Genomic DNA, 24,176 nt, shown 5'->3' with positions numbered 1-24,176 from the left:
AATTCATTGAATTCTACTCCAATCAATAGATAACATAGCACACCCTGGTGATGTTAACAGTTATGTATTCTCTGATATTACCCAAAGAAAAATACAGGTATACGCGGTGCGATATGATAAAATGGTGCGATATGCGGGTGCTTAGTGAACCTTTCAATTTCATAAATTGACGAATTTTGCCCTTTTCTTTGGCACCGTTCAACTTTTCGACACACCCTTCTTCCAGAGCCTTTCGAGGCTGTTTAATTCACCTCCGAGCAATGACGAATCGGGCGTATATTCCCTTCTCGTGTGAGTCACGGAGTACCAGTTAGCTTTGTGCTGTTGAGATTGCTCATCCGAAACCGAACGTTGGTAGCCTGAATATCTCGGTTCCTGCACTTTGCGGGTTAGTTGAGTTTTAATTCTGTTGATTACAACGGTTTGGCTACACTTTTGGGTGGGCTTCGCCGCGAAAAGGCTGCCGGGCCGTCAAAACAAAAAACCGATGCAAAGGGGCAATGTCCTACCCGTCCCACCCCGCGTTGCGTTTGCGCATCCAATTCAATAGTTCAACAATCCTAGTTCTATCGCACCGCAAGTGCCGGTAAAGATGGGAATAGTTGTTTTCTCTTACCGATGGAAGTTGCAACCGACAGTGGTGTATGATTTAACGCAGATGATTCACTGCAGTTTCAGGATAAAGTATCAGTTGTGTTCGCCGTCATAAAACACTTCGGATCGCGAATCTTCCAGCTTTCCACACACACAAAACCTTTTTTCTGGCGTACGCGGCGATGACAGAAATCCTACTGACTTGACGGCTGCTAGTGTTGGCAGAATCGGGATTCGGAAGATTTGAAGATTCGATCCCTAGACGGATTCCAAAGATTCGAATCCCATCTGACAGATTCTAAAGATTTGAATCCCATCTGACAGATTCTAAAGATTTGATTCGATAGGATTCGAATCAGATTTGATTCGATTCTGACTACTAGGTCCTAAAGTATTTGAATCGACTCACAATGATTTGAGTCGAATTAGTCACATTACTAGTCGATCTAGAGACAATGTAATTGACAATGTAATTGAGTTTACTCAAATCGAACGCTGGGTAGAATGGTTTATTGGACATAGATTGAGTTTTTTGCGCGATTTGGAAGTTTGGCTCTAGAAAAATTCCTGGAACCTATTTTTTACAAATAAATACAGTAGAATGTCCATTGTCCGAGTTGTTCTACCCAACCAAACCCATTTCATCAAGACAAGACCATTTTTACCGAATTCTGAATCGGATTCTGGGGATTCAGATTAGGATAAACAATTTCCAGACCGACATTGATTTGTTTACATGATGATGATGATGATGCTGATGATGATGGTTTATGATGATGAGTCCCACCGCTTACCCCTACATAGGTTTAAGAGGGACGAAAGTATCTTACGAAATTAAATATAAATCACCAAACGAGAGGGGGCATTGGGGCATTACTCACCAGAACAATCGTATCAAACTCCGCTCCATTCATAAAACGGTCCAATCGATTCCACAAGGAGGTACATCTTGGATTTCCCAACTAGCAAAAGGAGACCACTTTCCGGAGTAGGGCAGGTATTTTCGCACAGTTTTGGTTAACACCGCCACAGTTTTGGTTAACAGCTATCAATGATTGATAGCGTGGTGAAACCCACCAGTACTACTTAAGGGACCTGATCTCTTTCCTTCCATACAACGGTCCCGAGCAATCACCTCGAAAGGTAAGTCTCTCAAGGTTAACGAGGCACCACTTTCCGTGTCTCAAAACTATGTAGACTCATTCATTCTATAAAGTTAAATAAGATAATAAAAATAAAATGTTCCTGTTCATTTTTTTACTCATCATCATCATAATCGAAGACCATGTTGACAAATGCAATACTACGGGCTCAAAAACTACAACATTTACTAAATACATTGCAAGCACAGCGTCAGACTACCCGCTTCACGTATACGGCGCATAGGCGTTTGAACTCCCTAAGATTTCACGCTTGTTTAATCTCTCTTGGCATCCTGTTGTACCATTGTCCTCCTAAAAACAACGAATTTCGGGCGTTTCCAGACAGATAGCCAGGAAGTCTTGGCTCACCGGCATTACGAGTGTGAGTCCTAACTACTATCCTTTCCCCCAAATACGTTGGTACCCGGCCTTTCAAAATTTTGTACACAAAGACCACAGTTCCAAAGGAACACTATCCACTGCTTGGACTGTTCCGATTGTTTCTTGGATTGGGATTCGGATTTGGGGATTTGGTTTACCCACCACTAGAATAAAGCTGCAGCGTGCCAAAAAGCTTCAAAAACTTGGTTGCAGCTTGAAATAATTACTGAAACAGCCAAATTGCTAATAACTTTTTAGTGCCTAGGTCAATTTCAGCAACAGACACCTCAAATGAAAGGTCTTTTCAAGGCAAACAACTTGATTCAACAAATATTCTACCTCGATTCTTATTTTAAGAAATAAACATTTGAATGGGATTTAGATACAGATACCTTGATTGGTATTTTCTGCTGAAATAACAAATTTGTAAATAATTTTTGATTCTTTCCACCGAATTGTACATGTAACCCCATAAATGAAAAGGATGAACAATCGGAACATTAGGCTGATGTGCATTTTTTTCATACTTACAGGCCTGGCAGCAATGGCAGTTAACATCTAAAGAATGATGACATGCGGCAGCCTCCGGCGAGCATTTTCGGGCCCGTAGATTCATCAAATAGATGATTTGAAAGATCATCTAGGCGAGCATGTAAGTAAAAACAATGTATTGAAGAACAGTGCAATTAGAACAGTGAGCTAATCCTTAATTATTTCAGTGCCATACTTACATGCCAGCGATAGCAGTTGAAAAACACAGTACGACTATGAGGAGCGTGTATGTATGAAGGACTTTGCGGGTAGCATGCGGCAGTAACTGGTAAACTTTTACGGCAAAGAGGATCCATCTATTTCGGGTAGAATTTAATCATGAACATGGTGATAGGATAGTTTGTTTTTTCCCGGTACCCGGAATAGTTAGCAACTCAACCAACTGAGATCTAAAAAGAAATTGCTAAAATTTTAAATAAAACCGATTGCATCTAGTAGACTATGAAATGCAATTTACTACCTTCGAAACAACCTATAAATCAATCGCAGCATACACATTTCATTATTTGAGCATTTGTAACGATTGAGTACGGATGCTCAAAACTAACACAATGGGTATGATCGATTTCTTTTGTTGTTTTAGGTCCAAAAAGGAGCCGGAAGAGGAAGAATTCGTTTTGTGGAGCTCAATAGAAGTAAATGAAGAATTCGATTCAGTTGACGAAATGCGGGATGAGGATGTCCCGGACGCCGATGTCCCGAACGAAGATGTCCCGAACGAAGATGTCCCGGACGAAGATGTCCCGAACGAAGATGTCCCGAACGAAGATGTCTCGAACGAAGATGTCCCGGACGCCGATGTCCCGGACGCCGACGTTCCGGAAGTCGACGTTCCGGACGTCGACGTTCTGGACGCCGATGTCCCGGACGCCGATGTCCCGGACGCCGACGTTCCGAATATCGATGTTCCGGACGTCGACGTTCTGGATGACGACGTTCTGGATGACGACGACGTTCCGGACGACGACGTTCTGATGAATCTCGACGACAACGTTACAGATGTGGGCGTTTGCTACCCGAGGGTAAAAAAAGATGTATTGGTAAGTAAGAGAAAAAATAAAATCTTACATGTATTAAAAGATGTTTTCACTCATTTCCAGGGCTGGCAACCTTCGCTAGGGGACATCGAAGAAGAAGAGGCAGAAATGTTTTACGAAGATGACGATTATCTGGAGGACAAAAAGGATTCCGAAATCGCCGCTCCAAAGGAAAAACAATCAAAGAAGGGTGACGCCGCATGCCATGGATCGGTGTTTGGCAGGATTACTTATTTTATTTTTTTGTAGTTAGATGTAGTTAGATTTATTATTGTATTGATCAATTGTTTGATAAAAATGTAATCATTTTGTAATGTAACCATGTAAATGTAAACAATGTAAATGTAAATGTAAATGAGTTGATGTGTTTAAAAATATTCAAATTAAATAAACATTTAAATCGCTGCACAGAAGATGTTTTTGTTACCCGTAAACAATTTAATTGTAATAAAGGAACAGCAAAATAATTTTGAGTTTGGTTTAGTTTATAACTTTTATTTCTTTTCCTCGACTTTTTTGTTTGACTGCAGGTCTACACAGCGCTGCAACAATCCTTAGACCGGAAGTTTCATTCTTTCCGGAAGTTCGATTCTTTCCGATTTCTTTTAGAATATTGTTTCAAAATGTTCATGGCCGAAATCAGAGAAAACATGAATTCATGATTTAAATATATTCAACTGATCGGAACATTAAATGAACATCGCTAGAGTAGCGTCTTGTTCAATATCCGAATAGATTCTTGAATGATAATTTGTGTGGTTTTCTTTACTCTCATTTACTCTTATATCCGATGGAGAAACATTTATGCTTTTTTTCACCAATTCTGTCAATTCATGAAATTCATTCAAATGTTTTCACTGCTGCTTCGGGACTCGATGCCTATTGTATTGTTGTTGACAGTTTTTAGTATTTTCCCAACGAGGTCTTCGTAAATTCTGTTCTAGGTGAATATTTACTTACCGGCAACAATTCACCAACAAGCCGAGTCAAAGGCAACAAATTCAATAGCCACAGGACAAGGAAAAAAGAACAAATTTGGGTAAGTAGGATAAAACATAAAACCTTACACGTAGTAAATATACACATCAGATAAGTGTGCACTAAGATCTAAAATTTTAAATCTCAACCAACTGAGATCTAAAAAGAAATTGCTAAAATTTTAAATAAAACCGATTGCATCTAGTAGACTATGAAATGCAATTTACTACCTTCGAAACAACCTATAAATCAATCGCAGCATACACATTTCATTATTTGAGCATTTGTAACGATTGAGTACGGATGCTCAAAACTAACACAATGGGTATGATCGATTTCTTTTGTTGTTTTAGGTCCAAAAAGGAGCCGGAAGAGGAAGAATTCGTTTTGTGGAGCTCAATAGAAGTAAATGAAGAATTCGATTCAGTTGACGAAATGCGGGATGAGGATGTCCCGGACGCCGATGTCCCGAACGAAGATGTCCCGAACGAAGATGTCCCGGACGAAGATGTCCCGAACGAAGATGTCCCGAACGAAGATGTCTCGAACGAAGATGTCCCGGACGCCGATGTCCCGGACGCCGACGTTCCGGAAGTCGACGTTCCGGACGTCGACGTTCTGGACGCCGATGTCCCGGACGCCGATGTCCCGGACGCCGATGTCCCGGACGCCGATGTCCCGGACGCCGACGTTCCGAATATCGATGTTCCGGACGTCGACGTTCTGGATGACGACGTTCTGGATGACGACGACGTTCCGGACGACGACGTTCTGATGAATCTCGACGACAACGTTACAGATGTGGGCGTTTGCTACCCGAGGGTAAAAAAAGATGTATTGGTAAGTAAGAGAAAAAATAAAATCTTACATGTATTAAAAGATGTTTTCACTCATTTCCAGGGCTGGCAACCTTCGCTAGGGGACATCGAAGAAGAAGAGGCAGAAATGTTTTACGAAGATGACGATTATCTGGAGGACAAAAAGGATTCTGAAATCGCCGCTCCAAAGGAAAAACAATCAAAGAAGGGTGACGCCGCATGCCATGGATCGGTGTTTGGCAGGATTACTTATTTTATTTTTTTGTAGTTAGATGTAGTTAGATTTATTATTGTATTGATCAATTGTTTGATAAAAATGTAATCATTTTGTAATGTAACCATGTAAATGTAAACAATGTAAATGTAAATGTAAATGAGTTGATGTGTTTAAAAATATTCAAATTAAATAAACATTTAAATCGCTGCACAGAAGATGTTTTTGTTACCCGTAAACAATTTAATTGTAATAAAGGAACAGCAAAATAATTTTGAGTTTGGTTTAGTTTATAACTTTTATTTCTTTTCCTCGACTTTTTTGTTTGACTGCAGGTCTACACAGCGCTGCAACAATCCTTAGACCGGAAGTTTCATTCTTTCCGGAAGTTCGATTCTTTCCGATTTCTTTTAGAATATTGTTTCAAAATGTTCATGGCCGAAATCAGAGAAAACATGAATTCATGATTTAAATATATTCAACTGATCGGAACATTAAATGAACATCGCTAGAGTAGCGTCTTGTTCAATATCCGAATAGATTCTTGAATGATAATTTGTGTGGTTTTCTTTACTCTCATTTACTCTTATATCCGATGGAGAAACATTTATGCTTTTTTTCACCAATTCTGTCAATTCATGAAATTCATTCAAATGTTTTCACTGCTGCTTCGGGACTCGATGCCTATTGTATTGTTGTTGACAGTTTTTAGTATTTTCCCAACGAGGTCTTCGTAAATTCTGTTCTAGGTGAATATTTACTTACCGGCAACAATTCACCAACAAGCCGAGTCAAAGGCAACAAATTCAATAGCCACAGGACAAGGAAAAAAGAACAAATTTGGGTAAGTAGGATAAAACATAAAACCTTACACGTAGTAAATATACACATCAGATAAGTGTGCACTAAGATCTAAAATTTTAAATCTCAACCAACTGAGATCTAAAAAGAAATTGCTAAAATTTTAAATAAAACCGATTGCATCTAGTAGACTATGAAATGCAATTTACTACCTTCGAAACAACCTATAAATCAATCGCAGCATACACATTTCATTATTTGAGCATTTGTAACGATTGAGTACGGATGCTCAAAACTAACACAATGGGTATGATCGATTTCTTTTGTTGTTTTAGGTCCAAAAAGGAGCCGGAAGAGGAAGAATTCGTTTTGTGGAGCTCAATAGAAGTAAATGAAGAATTCGATTCAGTTGACGAAATGCGGGATGAGGATGTCCCGGACGCCGATGTCCCGAACGAAGATGTCCCGAACGAAGATGTCCCGGACGAAGATGTCCCGAACGAAGATGTCCCGAACGAAGATGTCTCGAACGAAGATGTCCCGGACGCCGATGTCCCGGACGCCGACGTTCCGGAAGTCGACGTTCCGGACGTCGACGTTCTGGACGCCGATGTCCCGGACGCCGATGTCCCGGACGCCGATGTCCCGGACGCCGATGTCCCGGACGCCGACGTTCCGAATATCGATGTTCCGGACGTCGACGTTCTGGATGACGACGTTCTGGATGACGACGACGTTCCGGACGACGACGTTCTGATGAATCTCGACGACAACGTTACAGATGTGGGCGTTTGCTACCCGAGGGTAAAAAAAGATGTATTGGTAAGTAAGAGAAAAAATAAAATCTTACATGTATTAAAAGATGTTTTCACTCATTTCCAGGGCTGGCAACCTTCGCTAGGGGACATCGAAGAAGAAGAGGCAGAAATGTTTTACGAAGATGACGATTATCTGGAGGACAAAAAGGATTCCGAAATCGCCGCTCCAAAGGAAAAACAATCAAAGAAGGGTGACGCCGCATGCCATGGATCGGTGTTTGGCAGGATTACTTATTTTATTTTTTTGTAGTTAGATGTAGTTAGATTTATTATTGTATTGATCAATTGTTTGATAAAAATGTAATCATTTTGTAATGTAACCATGTAAATGTAAACAATGTAAATGTAAATGTAAATGAGTTGATGTGTTTAAAAATATTCAAATTAAATAAACATTTAAATCGCTGCACAGAAGATGTTTTTGTTACCCGTAAACAATTTAATTGTAATAAAGGAACAGCAAAATAATTTTGAGTTTGGTTTAGTTTATAACTTTTATTTCTTTTCCTCGACTTTTTTGTTTGACTGCAGGTCTACACAGCGCTGCAACAATCCTTAGACCGGAAGTTTCATTCTTTCCGGAAGTTCGATTTTTTCCGATTTCTTTTAGAATATTGTTTCAAAATGTTCATGGCCGAAATCAGAGAAAACATGAATTCATGATTTAAATATATTCAACTGATCGGAACATTAAATGAACATCGCTAGAGTAGCGTCTTGTTCAATATCCGAATAGATTCTTGAATGATAATTTGTGTGGTTTTCTTTACTCTCATTTACTCTTATATCCGATGGAGAAACATTTATGCTTTTTTTCACCAATTCTGTCAAATTCATGAAATTCATTCAAATGTTTTCACTGCTGCTTCGGGACTCGATGCCTATTGTATTGTTGTTGACAGTTTTTAGTATTTTCCCAACGAGGTCTTCGTAAATTCTGTTCTAGGTGAATATTTACTTACCGGCAACAATTCACCAACAAGCCGAGTCAAAGGCAACAAATTCAATAGCCACAGGACAAGGAAAAAAGAACAAATTTGGGTAAGTAGGATAAAACATAAAACCTTACACGTAGTAAATATACACATCAGATAAGTGTGCACTAAGATCTAAAATTTTAAATCTCAACCAACTGAGATCTAAAAAGAAATTGCTAAAATTTTAAATAAAACCGATTGCATCTAGTAGACTATGAAATGCAATTTACTACCTTCGAAACAGCCTATAAATCAATCGCAGCATACACATTTCATTATTTGAGCATTTGTAACGATTGAGTACGGATGCTCAAAACTAACACAATGGGTATGATCGATTTCTTTTGTTGTTTTAGGTCCAAAAAGGAGCCGGAAGAGGAAGAATTCGTTTTGTGGAGCTCAATAGAAGTAAATGAAGAATTCGATTCAGTTGACGAAATGCGGGATGAGGATGTCCCGGACGCCGATGTCCCGAACGAAGATGTCCCGAACGAAGATGTCCCGAACGAAGATGTCCCGAACGAAGATGTCCCGGACGCCGATGTCCCGGACGCCGATGTCCCGGACGCCGATGTCCCGGACGCCGATGTCCCGGACGCCGATGTCCCGGACGCCGATGTCCCGGACGCCGACGTTCCGGAAGTCGACGTTCCGGACGTCGACGTTCTGGACGCCGATGTCCCGGACGCCGATGTCCCGGACGACGATGTCCCGGACGCCGATGTCCCGGACGCCGACGTTCCGAATGTCGACGTTCCGGACGTCGACGTTCTGGATGACGACGACGTTCCGGACGACGACGTTCTGATGAATCTGGACGACAACGTTACAGATGTGGGCGTTTGCTACCCGAGGGTAAAAAAAGATGTATTGGTAAGTAAGAGAAAAAATAAAATCTTACATGTATTAAAAGATGTTTTCACTCATTTCCAGGGCTGGCAACCTTCGCTAGGGGACATCGAAGAAGAAGATGCAGAAATGTTTTACGAAGATGACGATTATCTGGAGGACAAAAAGGATTCCGAAATCGACGCTCCAAAGGAAAAACAATCAAAGAAGGGTGACGCCGCCTGCCATGGATCGGTGTTTGGCAGGATTACTTATTTTATTTTTTTGTAGTTAGATGTAGTTAGATTTATTATTGTATTGATCAATTGTTTGATAAAAATGTAATCATTTTGTAATGTAACCATGTAAATGTAAACAATGTAAATTTAAATGTAAATGAGTTGATGTGTTTAAAAATATTCAAATTAAATAAACATTTAAATTGCTGCACAGAAGATGTTTTTGTTACCCGTAAACAATTTAATTGTAATAAAGGAACAGCAAAATAATTTTGAGTTTGGTTTAGTTTATAACTTTTATTTCTTTTCCTCGACTTTTTTGTTTGACTGCGTTTGACAAGTAGCACCTCAGACATGGCTGATATAAAGTATTTAAAGCTAGATTGCAGCGACAGGTAAGTAAACTGTTGCTTTGCGTCCATTACAATATATCTAACGTATTTGAGATATTCAATTCCTACATCCGCTGGGCCCTTGGTGGTCGAAATGAGCTGTTTTATTCACAGGTTCAAGCTTGTAAGGCCCACAGTAATTTTATTAGTCTGTTCTTTGTTTAATTATTGAATACGCTATTTTAAGTATACGCGAAAGTATAGAACTGCTTAATTATAGAACGGATTGTACGTCACCCAATGTGCGCGTTTCTGGTCTTTTTCACTTTCATGCGAAGTGAATAGTGACTTGTACACGTCAGATGCTTTAGGATCCTTCGCAACGCTGTAATCATCCTTTGACTTCTTGAAGACGGGATCTTCTCCAATCTTGTCGCTAATCAGAGCCCTTTTGTTCGGAACAGCTGGCTTCAAGCTAGATTTACTGCTTCCTTCCCCGTTTGTTTTTGGTGCAGTTGGGACCACCAGCTTTTTATCCATCAGTCCGGAGCTGCTTGCTTCAGCTGAACCAGATGCTTCGGCGGATGTTACCGTTGCGGGCGGAGCAACTTCTTTTGACTTCGATTTTTTTTCGGCCTTTGATTTTTTCTCCAGTTTCAAACGTGCATTACGTGCTTCCATTTTGACGCGCATCTGATCAATATCATCCTCTGTTCCGTTCAAGACGATTATATCTTCATCGGTGAATGGAGTTTGGCACTAAAAAAACAATAGAATTAAATATACATTTCATAACGATGTGTGGGTGCTAGCCTAATACTCACGAGGGGGCACGTTTTTCCTTTAATTTCTTTGAGCGATCTTTCTGAAAACACACATCCGCAAGACCATAGTGCAACGAATCTAAACTGCCCACTCATTTCCAGGCCAATCAAACCGCAAATGAAGGGCGAGCTTTTGTCGTCTTTCGACTCGTCGTACGCTGGATTTGGTGTCAAATTAAGATTCTTAATATCCTTGAGCGATTTGATGTGTGCGCACGACTCGGGCATTTTCTCTTTATCCAATAGAGCTTCGATTACGTTTTGCTTGGAGTACAGTCTACCCAAAGCGCAAATCACGATTGGTAACTGCAGGCGTAATTGGGTAAGCGCACAATGTTTCCAACGAAACTGCCTTTCTGAATCCTTGTCTTTCTGTTAGTAATATAAAATAGATGAACAATCAAGGCTAGCTCAGTGAATAGTGGAGCCTATGTGTTACCTTACCTTTTCTGGTTTTTTCTTCAGCCGCACAAGCTCATCACGACGAGGAATAGTTCCACCATCACATCCCATTTTCGTAAATTGTAATTAGCCTTCAAATTCACACAGGAACCTCAACGAAATATGCTTGCTAATGTAAAGATCTTCGTTCCTAGCTTCCAAACTCATGGACGAAAACAATTTACGATTGTTTACCTTATTTTCCAAACAAATTTTGACAGCAAACTTGATCCGACAACCCATCAGCTAGCAAACAATCTTGACGATTTCAGAAGGCAAAAATAAAATAATTTAAATTAAATGTATTTAACGAAGTATCTTGTAAAATAATAAAAGAATTATTGTTTAATTTAAACATACTTACCAATAAAATAAATATAAGCTTATAAATGAAAACGGTGTAAAATCGATTTGTTGTATCAGATAGGCTAGCCGCATGTCAACAGTTTCCACCGGCAAGCGCGCTTTTCATGTTGTCACTTGTTTAGACTTGTAAATTGTGCACCCAACATCTCCCAAAGTTAATCAGAAAATCACGAATAAAATGCAATCTTTCGAACGCCGAGCAATTGTAAATGCTGCTCTTCTCAAAAGAAATGTAGGCCAACCAGTAAGCATTCATGTTAAAGTAGACCGTGCTGAAAGTGGCTGTAAATCGTTCAGTGGCAAATCGACGGACGGAGTTAATGTACAAGTGATGCTGTCGGAACCGTTGAATGGCACCGTCAAAGGTTGGGTAGAAATAATTGGCGTCGCCGCTCCCAATGATACTGTGCGTGCCAAACAGGTATGTATTGCTTCATCGAATCTAAAGCAACACAAATTTGTGCTCAAACAAAGCTCATGTCTACTTCTAGATCGTAACTTACTTCGAAACTGGCCAGACACTGGAAGATTTTGACGTCGATGGGCATAATATGCTGTGCACATTCTTATCCGTCTGCAAGGAACCCTTTTACACTGGCCCACCCATGTAAAACGAATAAAGTACTCTAATTTGATAAGTAAAAACAACATTATTTTTAATTTGTCCATCTAGTCATCATAGTTCACGTGTAGTGATTATCGTTTTCCATTGTTTGCAGATTGTATAATTCATGTATGGTTTTTTTTTGTACAATTATTCGAAGACACTATTCATTTAGTTGTAACGTAACTTCGACTAGTAATCTAATCATTCGCCAACATTCCATTAAAACGCCATAGCAAATAGGGATGCATTCGACGAAAAATCCAAAGATCGAATCATTGTTCACTGTTCCCTTGGAAAAGTAAAGTATTATCGCCTCTGTTTCCCTTAAAGTGTACCAGGGAACCATCAAGGTGAACGTGGCAACGATTTTCCACAACAGGAATGTGCATTCCTTTAGCAAATTTATCGGTTCGATTGACAACAAAAAGGTGGCCCAGATCGTGCGTATGGTAAGGTTCCGTTTGTCTATCTCGCGCTCGATTAACCGTTGTAGGTAGTCAATCTTATCCAGAGGATTCTCCTTAAGGGTTCGAAATGAAGAGCAAAAATCTCCACAAACATAAACGATCGAAATAAACACCGCCGAAAGTAGCTGCCCAATGCCGGAATATTTCCTATGGTCGTAATCAGGCGATTCTAGCGGATCATGTTGGTACACGAACTCGTTCCAACGCTGCTGTATCGAAGAAAAAATATAATTCCAGAGCCTTGGAATATAGTACGGTTTATCAAGTAAATTATCAAACAACGGTCTTGAGCGCTCCAGGTATCCATTGGAAGGAATGTAGTTCAAGTTACGCTTTTCTGCCTCGCTGAGCAGCTCCACGTCGATTGTATAGAGTAGATAGTTGGAGATGATACACTTTTCATTTCTCTCGTTAGAACCACCGATAACAGGAATGCATACGATTTGCCATGGCAGAGCCGGTTTCGATTTCGTTATCAAAGGCTCCTCCTCGCTTGATGTGCAGGTTGCACTCGTGTTGTTTATTAAACACATCAATTCCTGCACTGGACGCCCCCGCTGAATAGCTGGGGTAAGGATTATATGCTCATCGGCACTGCTGGTTCTAGTGGAAAAAGTAAAGGAACCGTTAAAAAAAAAAACGCGGATGCAAATTTTCAAATATGCTTACCCCTTGAGCCACGAATATTTGTTCCAACATGAAACAAATGGTAAAATAAACTTCGGCAAGCATAGTCGCATATGAGCACTACTGCAGTCACCAATGTGATGTAAAAATTCTGCCTTGAGCTTCACCATATCCAGTTCACCTGGTTGGGAATGCAGGGAAGAAACGCAAAAGGACCGAGTCAGGAAAATAAATAAAACTAAATCTCAAGCACACAAACCTTCCATTTCCATCAAAACACATAGCACTTCTGGTTTCCGGGAACGATCGACAAAACTTTTGATCCCGTGGATATTGGTCTGCTTAAGCCAAGGATACCGTCTGAACAGGATAATCATCCACAGTTGCCGGGAAATGGCAACGGCTGGAATGACGCAGAGAACATCAAGAATCCGATAGTGGTCTTCAAAAGTAACTTGTTTGGTGAATTGATTTCAATGTAAGCCACGTATCATTTACTTGCATAACTGATGACAAAAAACGGTAACAGAGAACAGAACAATATAACGAACGTGATCGTATTTAGAGCTCTACTGGAGGAATTTGTCCACATATTTAAAACTGCTGTAGTAATGATCGTCAATAAGCGGTGATTTCACTTTTGCACCACTCGAGCGATTGATCGGTACTACGATCGAGTTTTGCGCTACGTAAACAATCTTGCCATTCTACAAACGCGGGCTTATCAATGTTTTTATTTTACTTTCCGCTTTACCAAAACGAATCTGAGAAAAGAATAAGTGCCGAATGAAAAAAAAACATACCTACGAGATTAAAACAATTTGATCGTAGAAATTATCGATTGGATTGTATTACTATCGATTTTATTTTGGTACTTATTTATAAGAATGCATTATCGGATGTTCGATTAATTCTTGGTCAACTGCCCCTCAACAAAGAATGAAAGTTTGTTGAAATAATGTTTACAAAAAGCCGTTACGACGACAATCCAAATGTACTTATTTCTTCCAAAAATTAATTAAATTTTTATTAATTAAAAATCCGGTTAAACAATTCATCAAAAAATAATAACAGATGGAGCTACGAAAGCAAGCGCGATTAAACGTTGGTAAAAAAGAGGTAAAATGATGAACTACTGGTACATTAGCCGGTCTAAACAGCCAATACGATCTCCTGACATATTAACCCGAAGGATTTAATAATCCACCGGCCGTCTCTTCGTTAAGCTCATTTTCCCTGATGCCATACATTCCCGCCATCAACGCACCATGCATGATGGCACTGGATGGATTAACGTTGGTCGGGGCCGCAAGTGGGCCACTATCACCTTCGTATACGAAAGGCAACCGTAGTATCCAGTACGAGCTTTGCGGAAGCTTGATCGGTGCTGCCATCCCGGACGTGAACGTTATGCAGTTTTGCATGTTGTTTTGGAAAATCTTCACCTTCGGATCGATGATAACGTTCACTGGTGCTTTCGGTGTGATAATATGAACTCGCATCAACTGCGCCGTATTGTTAATTGTGTTCCGACATGGGCATGGGTAGTAGATGGGCATATCGTTAAACACTACCTTGCTGCCACTATCCCTGGCAATTTCGGTAGCACTGCGAAGGATACTATCCGGTCCGTTCATTATGAACCGATGGCCGCGCAGACACTCGTACTCGACGCCGATGAATATTTTCAACGTGAATGTATTGTTTTGTTCGAAACCTTTCGAAGAATGTTGGTTTCCCTTTTTACGGTTACGAATTTTCTCATACGACGCCGCCCAGCATTGGGCATGCTCTAAACGTACACTCACGTCCCAAGGCAGTAGGAAATTGGATCCCGAGAGGAACCCACTTTGTACATGCTCGGGCAAACCAGTGTTGTGTGTGTAGATAGAACTCGAGCCCAAGCATACCAGTGACCAGGAAGGAAAACGGGGCAGTAATCCGGCGGGACTGGCCGCATGGAGCATTCCAGGCAAGTACTCGGTTGTCGATGGCTGGCGGCTCAATGCGGTAGGTAATGTGGCATCATTGGATTGCGAACCCGTCGCCTTACTTGATCCACCGACCTTAATAACAATTTCCTTCATCCGGGCGTTGATGTTCAAAATTTGTTCATCGTCACCGTTATACTCATCAACCTCTTCATCGTCTTCGCCGAAATCATCTCGATTTGTGTTAAATTGCTCCTGGTCATTTTGTTCCGCCACCGTTTGGCGATTCCGACGATCACCAATTTTTTTTGCTACATTGCCATCTAACTCGTCCTCTTCAACTTCGGAGCCAATGTTAAAGCTTAAGCTTTCCGAGGTATTCTGGCTCTTTTGGCTGCCCGATAGGAAAAGGGAATTTTCGTGTGCGGTACGAAAGTTTGGTGCCACGTCGGATGCCGTTCGGCCCGTACTATCGAACGACATGAGGTTGGAGAAATTTTTGTTTATAAATTCCGCTGCACGAAAATCGCTAACCGACGGCTCGAAGATGGGAAACTGAACGCGCTCCAGTCGATTGCAGTTGCTGCAGCTTTTGGCGATGATTTGATAGAACTCATAGTTCGCCTGCCGTATGGTATACGGATCTTCCCGATGGCCTTGCGTGCGGCCGCAGTTACAAGCGGACACGTAGATAACTCCACTCGAATGCTCGGACGCATCGATTGGCTTATGTTTGCCGAGCACACACGGATTGCCCCGCAAGCTCGGATATTCACACTGCTGCTTGCCACTTTGCCAGATGGAGTCACAGTACTCTTTCAGCTTCTCTATGCTTGGCTTCAGTTCAGGTCCACGTGCATAATCCATGAGGAGATTTTGCGCCGCTTGATACTTGGTTTCGTGAAATGAAAAGCTATAATGTGGTGGAAGCATCTCTTTGTAGTTCATCATGGCCAGTTCGAGACCGTGCTCACATATCTCGCCAAAAAACTGTTCGTCAATATCGACGATATCGTGGAAATTCTCAAGGAAGGCTTTCTGTAAACAAGATTTTTATGTTTTACTACGTTTTGTGTAGGAACTCAAACAAATGACTTACATAATCAGGATCGTAGGCATCGTAATATGGCGCGTTGGGATTGACAATGAATAGTTCGTACATATATTTGAACATCTCGAACCAGGCAAATGTGGAAGGAAGCTGGAAGACGATGCAAATTACTTTTTTATTAGGTTTTGGTTTGAACGGCCAGATGAAAATTACTTTACGGGTTGCACAAAACTACAAAGCATAGAACAAAGTGTGTGTATTTATACTTACTGCAAAATGGACTTTCGATTTCTGCCTTCCGCAAACACTTGTTTCATCAAAACCGGTTTCTAGTCCATCAACCACGTGATCGTTGATCAAACCAAGAATGCTCCGTTCATCGTCGTCGTCGTCAAACACATCAACATCCATGTTGAAATGGTACTTCAAAGGATATCCAAAAAAATCGTACGGCCTTACGCTGTCCAGGATTGACTGCTCATCTTGTTCGGGTAGTGTACCAGTGCTGGTCTTTTGCTGTTTGCTTAGGTAGGACGACAACAGCTCTATGGACTCTCCCAGTGGGTCCTGCCGATGTGACTTTAGGTCGTTGTAGAACACAAACTGTTTGTTTTTTGACACCGAAAACAGCGACATGGCGCTGTTGTTTGTGATGATGAATTCGTTACGAAAGATTTTGTTGATGTAATCTTCCACCTTCGTTTCTAGCAATTCCAGGTCGTCCGGTGTGTGCGTCTCGCTGCTTTCCGGCAAGTTGAACATAAATATCAACCGCGGACTGCAAAGGCGACACTCTTTCCCCATGAACGCTCCAACGTCCGCGTTTCGCAATAGCTTCGGTAGAAACTTGAGCACGTACTTCTCGCGAATGATTTTCAACGACTTGAAGATGGAAAGATAGGACATGTCGAATGAAACCGACGGTTCTACCAGCACCAAAATGTGACAAACTTGCAGGGCTAATAGCAGCACCCGCGCGAAACGCGTTCGAATCGCGCTATTGAATTCGATGAAATGCGCCGGATTGCCATCGGGTTGCTTGGAGAGCATTTGTTCGGCCAGCTGCATCAGGACAAAGTTGTCGAACGTAGCATCGAAGTGCAGGAACAGGGTGTTTCCTTCGGGGCGGAAGAAAAATTTAACTCTTCCCTAAAAATAAACGGTTCGATTTACAATACAGCTCGTACGGTGTGTGCCTCTGGCGACACGTTGCAACTTTACATCGGTACCCGTTTCATCGCCCAAGCCCGGATGAGTGTGTAGTAGGTCGAAGTTTAACAGCTTACTGCAGTGGGGCTCGAAGGATTTGCCCAGGACTCCCACCACAACCATCTGCTTCTCGTCATCAAGAAACCTTTCGCTGCAAATGTAGAGGTACAAAGGCAACATTAATCTCCATGCAGTTATGGTGCGTATGAAAAAGGTTTATTTGCTTACCGTAGCTCCGAGGGGATCGTCGGGAACACAAAACTTTCGAAGGGTTTCATTTTCTTGCGTTACACAATTTCTACCAATATGCATGAAATCTACACGGTTGCTACTTTCTAGAGGGAACCGAACAACCACGATTTCACGGCCTGGTTGTAAACAAACATGTGTCAAAACGGCAAACATCTGCTCCGGCTATCTGAAACGCGTCTGCATGGTTCCACGAAAATAGAGCTGACACTTTGCCATATTGCCTAGCATTTCGCGAAGACGCCGGTTTTCCACTTGGCGCCAACTTTGAACGGCACAATGTAATGTTGACGTGCGTGCCTGGTTCGTTGGTTATCCATCGTTGTGAATAGCTAAACGATGCTTCCGATGTTGTTCATTCGTTCGTTGTTCTGGTTCTGTGAAAAATCAATGAAAACTTCTTTCCGCACGCGTAGTGCGTCCTTTGTGTTGTGCGTATATAACGCCCGGTCGAGAACCTGCCATCCTTGAGGGTGTCCTAGCGACGGCAAAGGACGATGTACTACGCAGGGCTGTTCTGCGAAGAGGGACAGTTTTCACACACGACTAGAGTATTGAAGCTGCACATGTAAAACAGTGTCCTTGGCGTATTAGGGATCTGGAAAATTTGGCATTAGGTGATAACAAGAAAAAGGACAAACGAAAAGAGGTGAAACAGTGAAAAATATTTACAACACAGTGCCGTGTGAAGCAGTGGTCAACAATTTTGCTGCAAAATGGGTAATTATAGCGGCAGCCGCGACTTTCTGCCTGCGAACTTATCGAGAAAATCAATCGTGCCTTGTTTGTGGCTCGATGGCCACCATGTAGTTCTGGTTTTCACATAATCAAACATGCACAATGAATCGTGGGGGTGTTTCATTGCAGATTTGGAGATCGATTGCCAGAAGCCCACGTTGGATTTGGCTAAGAAATGTCTGAAAAAAGTTCCGAAAATGGAAGATGCCCAGCAGTACAAAGTGCTGATACTGGATAACAACGAGTTGCAGAAGATAGATAATATTGATTCATATTTGAACATCGAAAAGGTACGTCGACGTGCTGTAATGTGTGCACGTTGAAAAACAGTGGCATCCTTGTAGTTATATCTGACGAACTGATTTTGATTCTTTTTTACCCCTCAGTTATCACTTTGCAAAAACCAACTTCTACGGATGTACGGGGTATGCCGATTGCATTGTCTACGGGAACTTAACCTTTCGTACAATGGAATCCTCACAATAGAGGGCTTGAAAGACCTGAGTTATCTGACACACTTGAATCTGGAGTGCAACAATATCAAAACGATTGAACATTTGAACACCAACGTGAACCTTCAGTATCTTAACCTGTCGGAAAATAGTATAACGAGCGTATCGGATATCTCATTTTTGAAAAATTTAAAGGTACGTATATGAGACAAACATGCCAATAATCGAAAATAACTAAAGTGACTGCTGTTTGTAGGAGCTGCTTCTGAACGGAAATCGTATCTCACATTTAAAACAATGTGATAAATACTTACCTCAATCATTGGAAACATTAACGCTAGCGAAAAACAACATTGCTGATCTGAATGAAATTTGCACCCTAAGTCATTTAAATAATCTCAATAGCATCACAATAGTTGATAATCCATGTGTGCAAATGTCTGGAAATGCGGTGTAAGTAACATATGGTATCAACTTTTAGCTCTTGCTAAATATCTTCCGCTTTTAGGGGATTCGATTATCGCCCATTCGTACTAAACTGGTGTATGAGTGTGAAGCATATCGATGGCTTCGTCGTCACTGCCATAGAGAGTCTGAAAGCGGAATGGCTTTACAGCCAGGGACGTGGTCGTCAGTTTCGAATAGGAGAACAGACCGCGTTGGCCCGATATTTGAGCAGTGTATGCCCATTGTCCGGCGAGGCGCTGGAAAACCAAAACGAACGGAAACTTCGGCTTATCCTGAGCAAAGCACAGCAGCATCAACGGGCACTTCAGGAGCAAACGTCCCTCGGTGGTGGAGGTGGTGGTGGTGAAGGTGGCAATCAATCGGCTAACAATTCACCCTCTTCCTTACGCCGCAAAGGTCAAGCCACACGGATTCAGTCACCTCGAGTGTCGCGTCTCAGTGGGCGCCAAAATTCACCGGATGCAATGTCAAACAGTTACCATGGCAACTTGTCGAACAATTCAATGTCATCGGGGCACAGCGAGAGTAGCTCTGGTGGTTCACAATTGTTTGAGTTAACTCGATCGCTGATCGACAACATTACGTCGGACAGCAACATTATGTCGCAAAGCTTGGATCCAACCATGTTGGCCAATAGCAACGGCAGTGCAATGCCCACGGCGGCTGGTGCGGGAAGTGGTGTACCGAATGTAATGCATGAAAGCATTGTGTTAAGCAAACAGCTGCCACCGATAACGAATCAATCGCACAGTGGACTTTACAACGGTAAGTTATAAAAATTTGTTCTGTTATGGTTTCTACGAGATCAAAAAAGTACGCCTTATTTTTTGTTTTATGCAAAAGATCAACCAACATCGTCGCCTATTGTGATGAGTGGTGGACCACTGACGGTTGCATCGAAGATGGTTCCGGTACCAGAGTCTTTGATGAGTCCGGACTGCGGTCCCACCACAACTACTGCAGCCAGTATCGTGCACCGAAATATGCAACATTGCAACCAGCAACCTCAACCGCAAACCCCGCAGATACCAAAGGCTATCAAAACCAAAGGTATGCGTTTAAAGTACATTGGAACATATCAGAGACAGATCTCTTACAGAGCATTCATATTTTCTGCTGCATATTCACAGACACGAATCGTTCTACAAACCAAACCAGTGGAGGAATTCCTGTTGCCTACTCGGCAACAAAGAGTGGCAGTCCGCGGGCATCGAAACGCACCAATAGCAGTGAACGTTCATCGCCATCCCTCTCGCCAAGAAAGACTCTCAACAATCATAGTGGTAATGGCAGCAACAGCCATTCCAGACCCGTGTCCGCACAGTCGAAGCATTCCGCGCACGTCGCAACAGCAACGCCATCGGAAGGAGGTTCCAGCAATGCCGTAAGCTCGGACGACGACAGTGAGGCGATCAACATTGACAAACTTCGTACTATCCGGCACAAGGCGGCACAGCAAACTCAACAGCACCACCAGCACCAGGCACAGTTCGCTAGCGTGGTGGTGGCTAAAATAAAGGAGAAAGAATCCACCGCCCAACACTGCACAACGGACGCAGTGGGTGATAATAAGGCGACGGAAAATTCCGCCATCATCATACAGAAACTTTGGCGCGGTCACATTGCACGAAAGCGGACACGTGATCTAGTGGAAAAGCTCTTCCACAAACGTACGAACGATCACATTTTACAGCTGACGAAGGATATGCAGGTTACGAAGCAGCAGTTGGAGTCCGGTCGCAAAATACAGCAGCTGCAAATGAAGGCTTTGCGGCAGCTGTGGCGGAAGGTGTCAACAATGAACCCATCAGGACAAGCGCCCGCCAACGGTGGCAGCTCGACGGGTCAGCTACAGCAGCAGCAGCAACCTTCCCTGCCGGAAGAGGAAGAGGAGGAAGAATGTGCACCGTTGGGGGTGGCTGGTGAAACCGTGGACAATACGAACACCCTGCAGGATCTCTCCAAATCATGCTCGATGCTGATGAACCAAGTGCAGCAGTTGCAGGGGGCGGTGCGGGATATCGTCAGTTGTATGCAGTTCCTGGTGCACGTACCGCAAGCGGCCAACAACATGCCCCCGAATTGTCACGCTACGGCCACATCTACGCAGTGCGATAGTGAAACGCAAACGGAAATTGTGGCCGTGAATACACCGCAGACCGAGCAGCTGTTAGAACCCTTCCCTTTTGGTAAGACGGCCGGGGGATTAACGGGCAGTTCGTCCACCAGTAAACTTGCCCGACCGTCGACGCTGCCAATCAGTTCTTCGGAAACATCACCAAAGCTAGCCGTGGCACAAGAAAGTAAAGGCAGTGTAGAGGAAAGCCCTCTGGTGCCAAGGATGCAGGAAGCGGATCGTGGAAATGAGGAGGAAAACGACGATGGCGAACAGAAGGAACGGGATGAAAAAGAGACGGATGAAGTGTTGCAAACGGCAACGCATTCCGCAGACGCTACATCCGCCGAACGACAGTAAGTTGCATCTTTTGTCCTCGAATGTGGTGGCTGTACATTTTTTTTGTGAAGGTTGGTGACAGGCTTCAGTTGCATTTGTTGATTATTTCTAAGCTATTTATCTCTACGGCGGCGAATATTAAATTCTGCTCTTATACTAACTCTGATATAACTAGCTGCAGAAGAGGGCTTTTAATACAATCATTCCATCATGTGTGATTTAATAATTTGGTTTCATTGGTAGTGACAATTTATAACACACCCTTAGCAAGATAACGTTGAGGTACATTCCCAGCTCAAATGGCCATGTGTACATTTTGCATTCTGAACAAACAGCATGTTCGTTTGTAGCTGGTTTGTAAAAAAAAACGAAACGAAACGATGACCACCGCGCGCTGAATGGCCAACAATAATTTGCCACTCGATTTGGTCTGATCGATGATGTTGGTGATGATGAACTAAACTATCTTTACATTTTAAGTCCCAGTTCCATACACTACAAGTGCCTGCATTCTACTTAGTTGCTTGAAAATAAGAACGACACGAAGCGAATGGAGTTCGTAGGTGGTCGCGCGTGAGGCAGGAGGTGAGCCCATTTGTCGCTCTAATTAGCACTTAATTTTTAACCTACCGGTATTAGCAGAATCAGACGACGATCAAAAGATAGATGGTTCTCTCGATGGTTCAATAGTTATTCAAAGCCGATCCTCACGAGTTGATGTAGATCGTTATTGCTGCAATAGCACTACATTTATAACCAGGTCTGCCCTTTTTCACATAGTAAAAAGCGCGTGCAAAACGCCTGTAGGTGAAAGTTTTTAATATAACCAATGATCGCTACGGGATCGTTCTACATAAACATGAGATTATAAATAAATACAAAAGTACAATCCTATGAAATATGCCCTTGCTTCAAAACGATCTCAAGATTAAGTGGGAATTCTCTGTCACCACGACGAGACAGAAAGTTCAGACTGTTCATCTCCGTAGGAAGATATGTTCTCAACAAAAACATTGCTAGTAGACGGATAGAATTGAAAAGATACCAAACATAACTTTCATCAAACAGTTTTGGTAGCCAGTTTTATTTTCTTTGGTTCGTTCCTCACGCACAAGCCATATGCACTTTTGCACCTCATAAACGCAACGTTATCATGAGCAGCGTAAGGACAAGGGATCATCAATAGAATCGCAGAAAATATAAAACTATGCAAATTCTAACGATCCACAATAGCTACTTAAAAATCAAATCTAGCTTATTATGTGCTCGTACATAGTAAAAGCGAATATTATAACGATAAAGAGAAACCCATTTCCTACAGGTTAAAAGTAGGATTGACGGCCCGAAAGGGCGCGGTATCATTATGCTTTCAATGTAACGCTCTCTTTCGCTAATTCCATGTGCGCCAAATTACAACTAATGAAACCATGAATCGGAAGTGGACATTTCTTTCCAGCAGTGAAGTTCATCTGAAGGCATAAGATTCTACAAATGTACAGATATGTGTATCTTTAGCATTTTTTTGATACTTCTATCTTAACAGTTTAACAAATAAACGCATTGACGCAAATTATCAAAGAAATCTTACTCTATCGATCACACGTTTGGTCATTTAGGTTTCCGTCGCCGGTTTCTTTTCATTGTTTGTGACATTCCGGTTTGATGCCTCATCTGTACAATCAACTTCATCATCATTTTCATCGTCCTCAGAGCCGCTCGTTTCTTCATCTTCTTCTTCCTCGTCATCGTCGTCATCATCGTCGGAGCTTTGGGCAACAAATTTTCGGTTCGTGTTCCTAAACAGCCCATCTTCGTCCAAATCGTCTTCCAGGGTACGCTTCTTGCTGAACTTGCGTGGCCACACGCCTTCCTTTTCGAACACCTTTATGTGCTCCGGCGTCAGTATCCGACTGATTTCGGCCTTTACTTTGTTGCCCTCCTCGATTGGTTCGACTAGCACGAAATCTCCCCGTTTGATCCACACGTTTTTACGGAACTTGACCGGCATCGAGACGAGGAACCTCTCCTCACCATCCTGATCCGGTTCAACCTCGTGCAAGTTATTGCCACGACTAGCAAAGATACGAACGATACGCTGGTTTCCTGTGGGCACATCGAAGTCGTCTGCTTCCTGCTCTTTAAGGACGTGTTTTATTTTCGTCACACGCGACATTACGATAACAATTGGTAATTGTGTACTTTGGTGGAATGGAAAACTTGCTAGGTTTACTACCGGCGGTGTGAAGGTTTCGGCATCAAAACAAAACACAATGTGGTATAGTGTTGGCAGAATCGGGATTCGGAAGATTCGAAGATTCGATCCCTAGATGGATTCCAAAGATTCGAATCCCATTTGAAGGATTCTAAAGATTCGAATCCCATCTGACAGATTCTAAAGATTTCCCGGTTGACAGAAATTGACATTGTTGCTGGTACTATGTAGTTCCAGCAAGAGTCCCAGCAATCTGCCATGGAAAACTTGCTGGTACTACATGACAGCTGCAAAAAATTTGAATTTTTGTCAACCGGGTTGATTCGATTCGATTTGACCAATCAGATTTGATTGGTTTGGGACTCGAT

The 24,176-nt window shown here is 42.2% G+C and overlaps 7 protein-coding genes across 8 annotated transcripts; 3 read left to right on the top strand and 4 right to left on the bottom strand.

Annotated features, from left to right (window-relative positions):
* The first annotated feature begins 3,334 nt into the window (after window positions 1–3,334).
* On the top strand, window positions 3,335–7,585 carry LOC131293524 (germ cell nuclear acidic protein-like). The gene is made up of 6 exons (XM_058321599.1): window positions 3,335–3,709; window positions 3,770–3,921; window positions 5,038–5,314; window positions 5,585–5,736; window positions 6,853–7,129; window positions 7,400–7,585. Exons 1-6 carry the CDS (start codon window positions 3,335–3,337, stop codon window positions 7,583–7,585), a joined length of 1,419 nt encoding a protein of 472 aa, XP_058177582.1.
* A 2,327-nt stretch (window positions 7,586–9,912) lies between these two features.
* On the bottom strand, window positions 9,913–11,121 carry LOC131294987 (replication termination factor 2). 2 transcript variants are annotated; one of them, XM_058323046.1, is made up of 4 exons: window positions 10,980–11,121; window positions 10,536–10,907; window positions 10,266–10,470; window positions 9,913–10,202 (listed from the first exon to the last, which is right to left on the bottom strand). In XM_058323046.1, exons 1-4 carry the CDS (start codon window positions 11,046–11,048, stop codon window positions 9,982–9,984), a joined length of 867 nt encoding a protein of 288 aa, XP_058179029.1. In that variant the 5' UTR covers window positions 11,049–11,121; the 3' UTR covers window positions 9,913–9,981. The 2 variants fall into 2 exon arrangements, with proteins under 2 accessions (XP_058179029.1, XP_058179028.1); XM_058323045.1 differs by having other exon boundaries at window positions 9,913–10,470.
* Window positions 11,122–11,456: 335 nt separating this feature from the next.
* On the top strand, window positions 11,457–11,985 carry LOC131281738 (uncharacterized). Its single transcript, XM_058311085.1, has 2 exons — window positions 11,457–11,763; window positions 11,834–11,985. Exons 1-2 carry the CDS (start codon window positions 11,521–11,523, stop codon window positions 11,951–11,953), a joined length of 363 nt encoding a protein of 120 aa, XP_058167068.1. The 5' UTR covers window positions 11,457–11,520; the 3' UTR covers window positions 11,954–11,985.
* Window positions 11,986–12,109: 124 nt separating this feature from the next.
* Window positions 12,110–13,681, bottom strand: LOC131280978 (uncharacterized). Its single transcript, XM_058310229.1, has 4 exons — window positions 13,542–13,681; window positions 13,303–13,446; window positions 13,086–13,224; window positions 12,110–13,019 (listed from the first exon to the last, which is right to left on the bottom strand). The coding sequence occupies exons 1-4, from the start codon at window positions 13,633–13,635 to the stop codon at window positions 12,110–12,112; spliced, it is 1,287 nt and encodes a 428-aa protein (XP_058166212.1). The 5' UTR covers window positions 13,636–13,681.
* Window positions 13,682–13,896: 215 nt separating this feature from the next.
* LOC131280975 (nonsense-mediated mRNA decay factor SMG8) lies at window positions 13,897–17,617 on the bottom strand. The gene is made up of 5 exons (XM_058310227.1): window positions 17,463–17,617; window positions 17,247–17,385; window positions 16,296–17,174; window positions 16,074–16,175; window positions 13,897–16,012 (listed from the first exon to the last, which is right to left on the bottom strand). The coding sequence occupies exons 1-5, from the start codon at window positions 17,510–17,512 to the stop codon at window positions 14,225–14,227; spliced, it is 2,958 nt and encodes a 985-aa protein (XP_058166210.1). The 5' UTR covers window positions 17,513–17,617; the 3' UTR covers window positions 13,897–14,224.
* A 368-nt stretch (window positions 17,618–17,985) lies between these two features.
* On the top strand, window positions 17,986–21,743 carry LOC131280976 (uncharacterized). The gene is made up of 7 exons (XM_058310228.1): window positions 17,986–18,203; window positions 18,351–18,511; window positions 18,608–18,868; window positions 18,930–19,126; window positions 19,182–19,906; window positions 19,985–20,191; window positions 20,272–21,743. The coding sequence occupies exons 1-7, from the start codon at window positions 18,200–18,202 to the stop codon at window positions 21,615–21,617; spliced, it is 2,901 nt and encodes a 966-aa protein (XP_058166211.1). The 5' UTR covers window positions 17,986–18,199; the 3' UTR covers window positions 21,618–21,743.
* A 1,070-nt stretch (window positions 21,744–22,813) lies between these two features.
* Window positions 22,814–23,840, bottom strand: LOC131280979 (probable RNA-binding protein EIF1AD). Its single transcript, XM_058310230.1, has one exon. The coding sequence runs from the start codon at window positions 23,767–23,769 to the stop codon at window positions 23,209–23,211; it is 561 nt and encodes a 186-aa protein (XP_058166213.1). The 5' UTR covers window positions 23,770–23,840; the 3' UTR covers window positions 22,814–23,208.
* Between the last annotated feature and the right edge of the window lie 336 nt (window positions 23,841–24,176).

This window comes from Anopheles ziemanni, chromosome 2 (genome assembly GCF_943734765.1).
Source record: "Anopheles ziemanni chromosome 2, idAnoZiCoDA_A2_x.2, whole genome shotgun sequence".
NCBI classification, from domain to species: Eukaryota; Metazoa; Arthropoda; class Insecta; order Diptera; family Culicidae; genus Anopheles; species Anopheles ziemanni.
The sequence above is the reverse complement of the archived record's forward strand: the minus strand, read 5'-3'. Positions and strand labels throughout refer to the sequence as shown.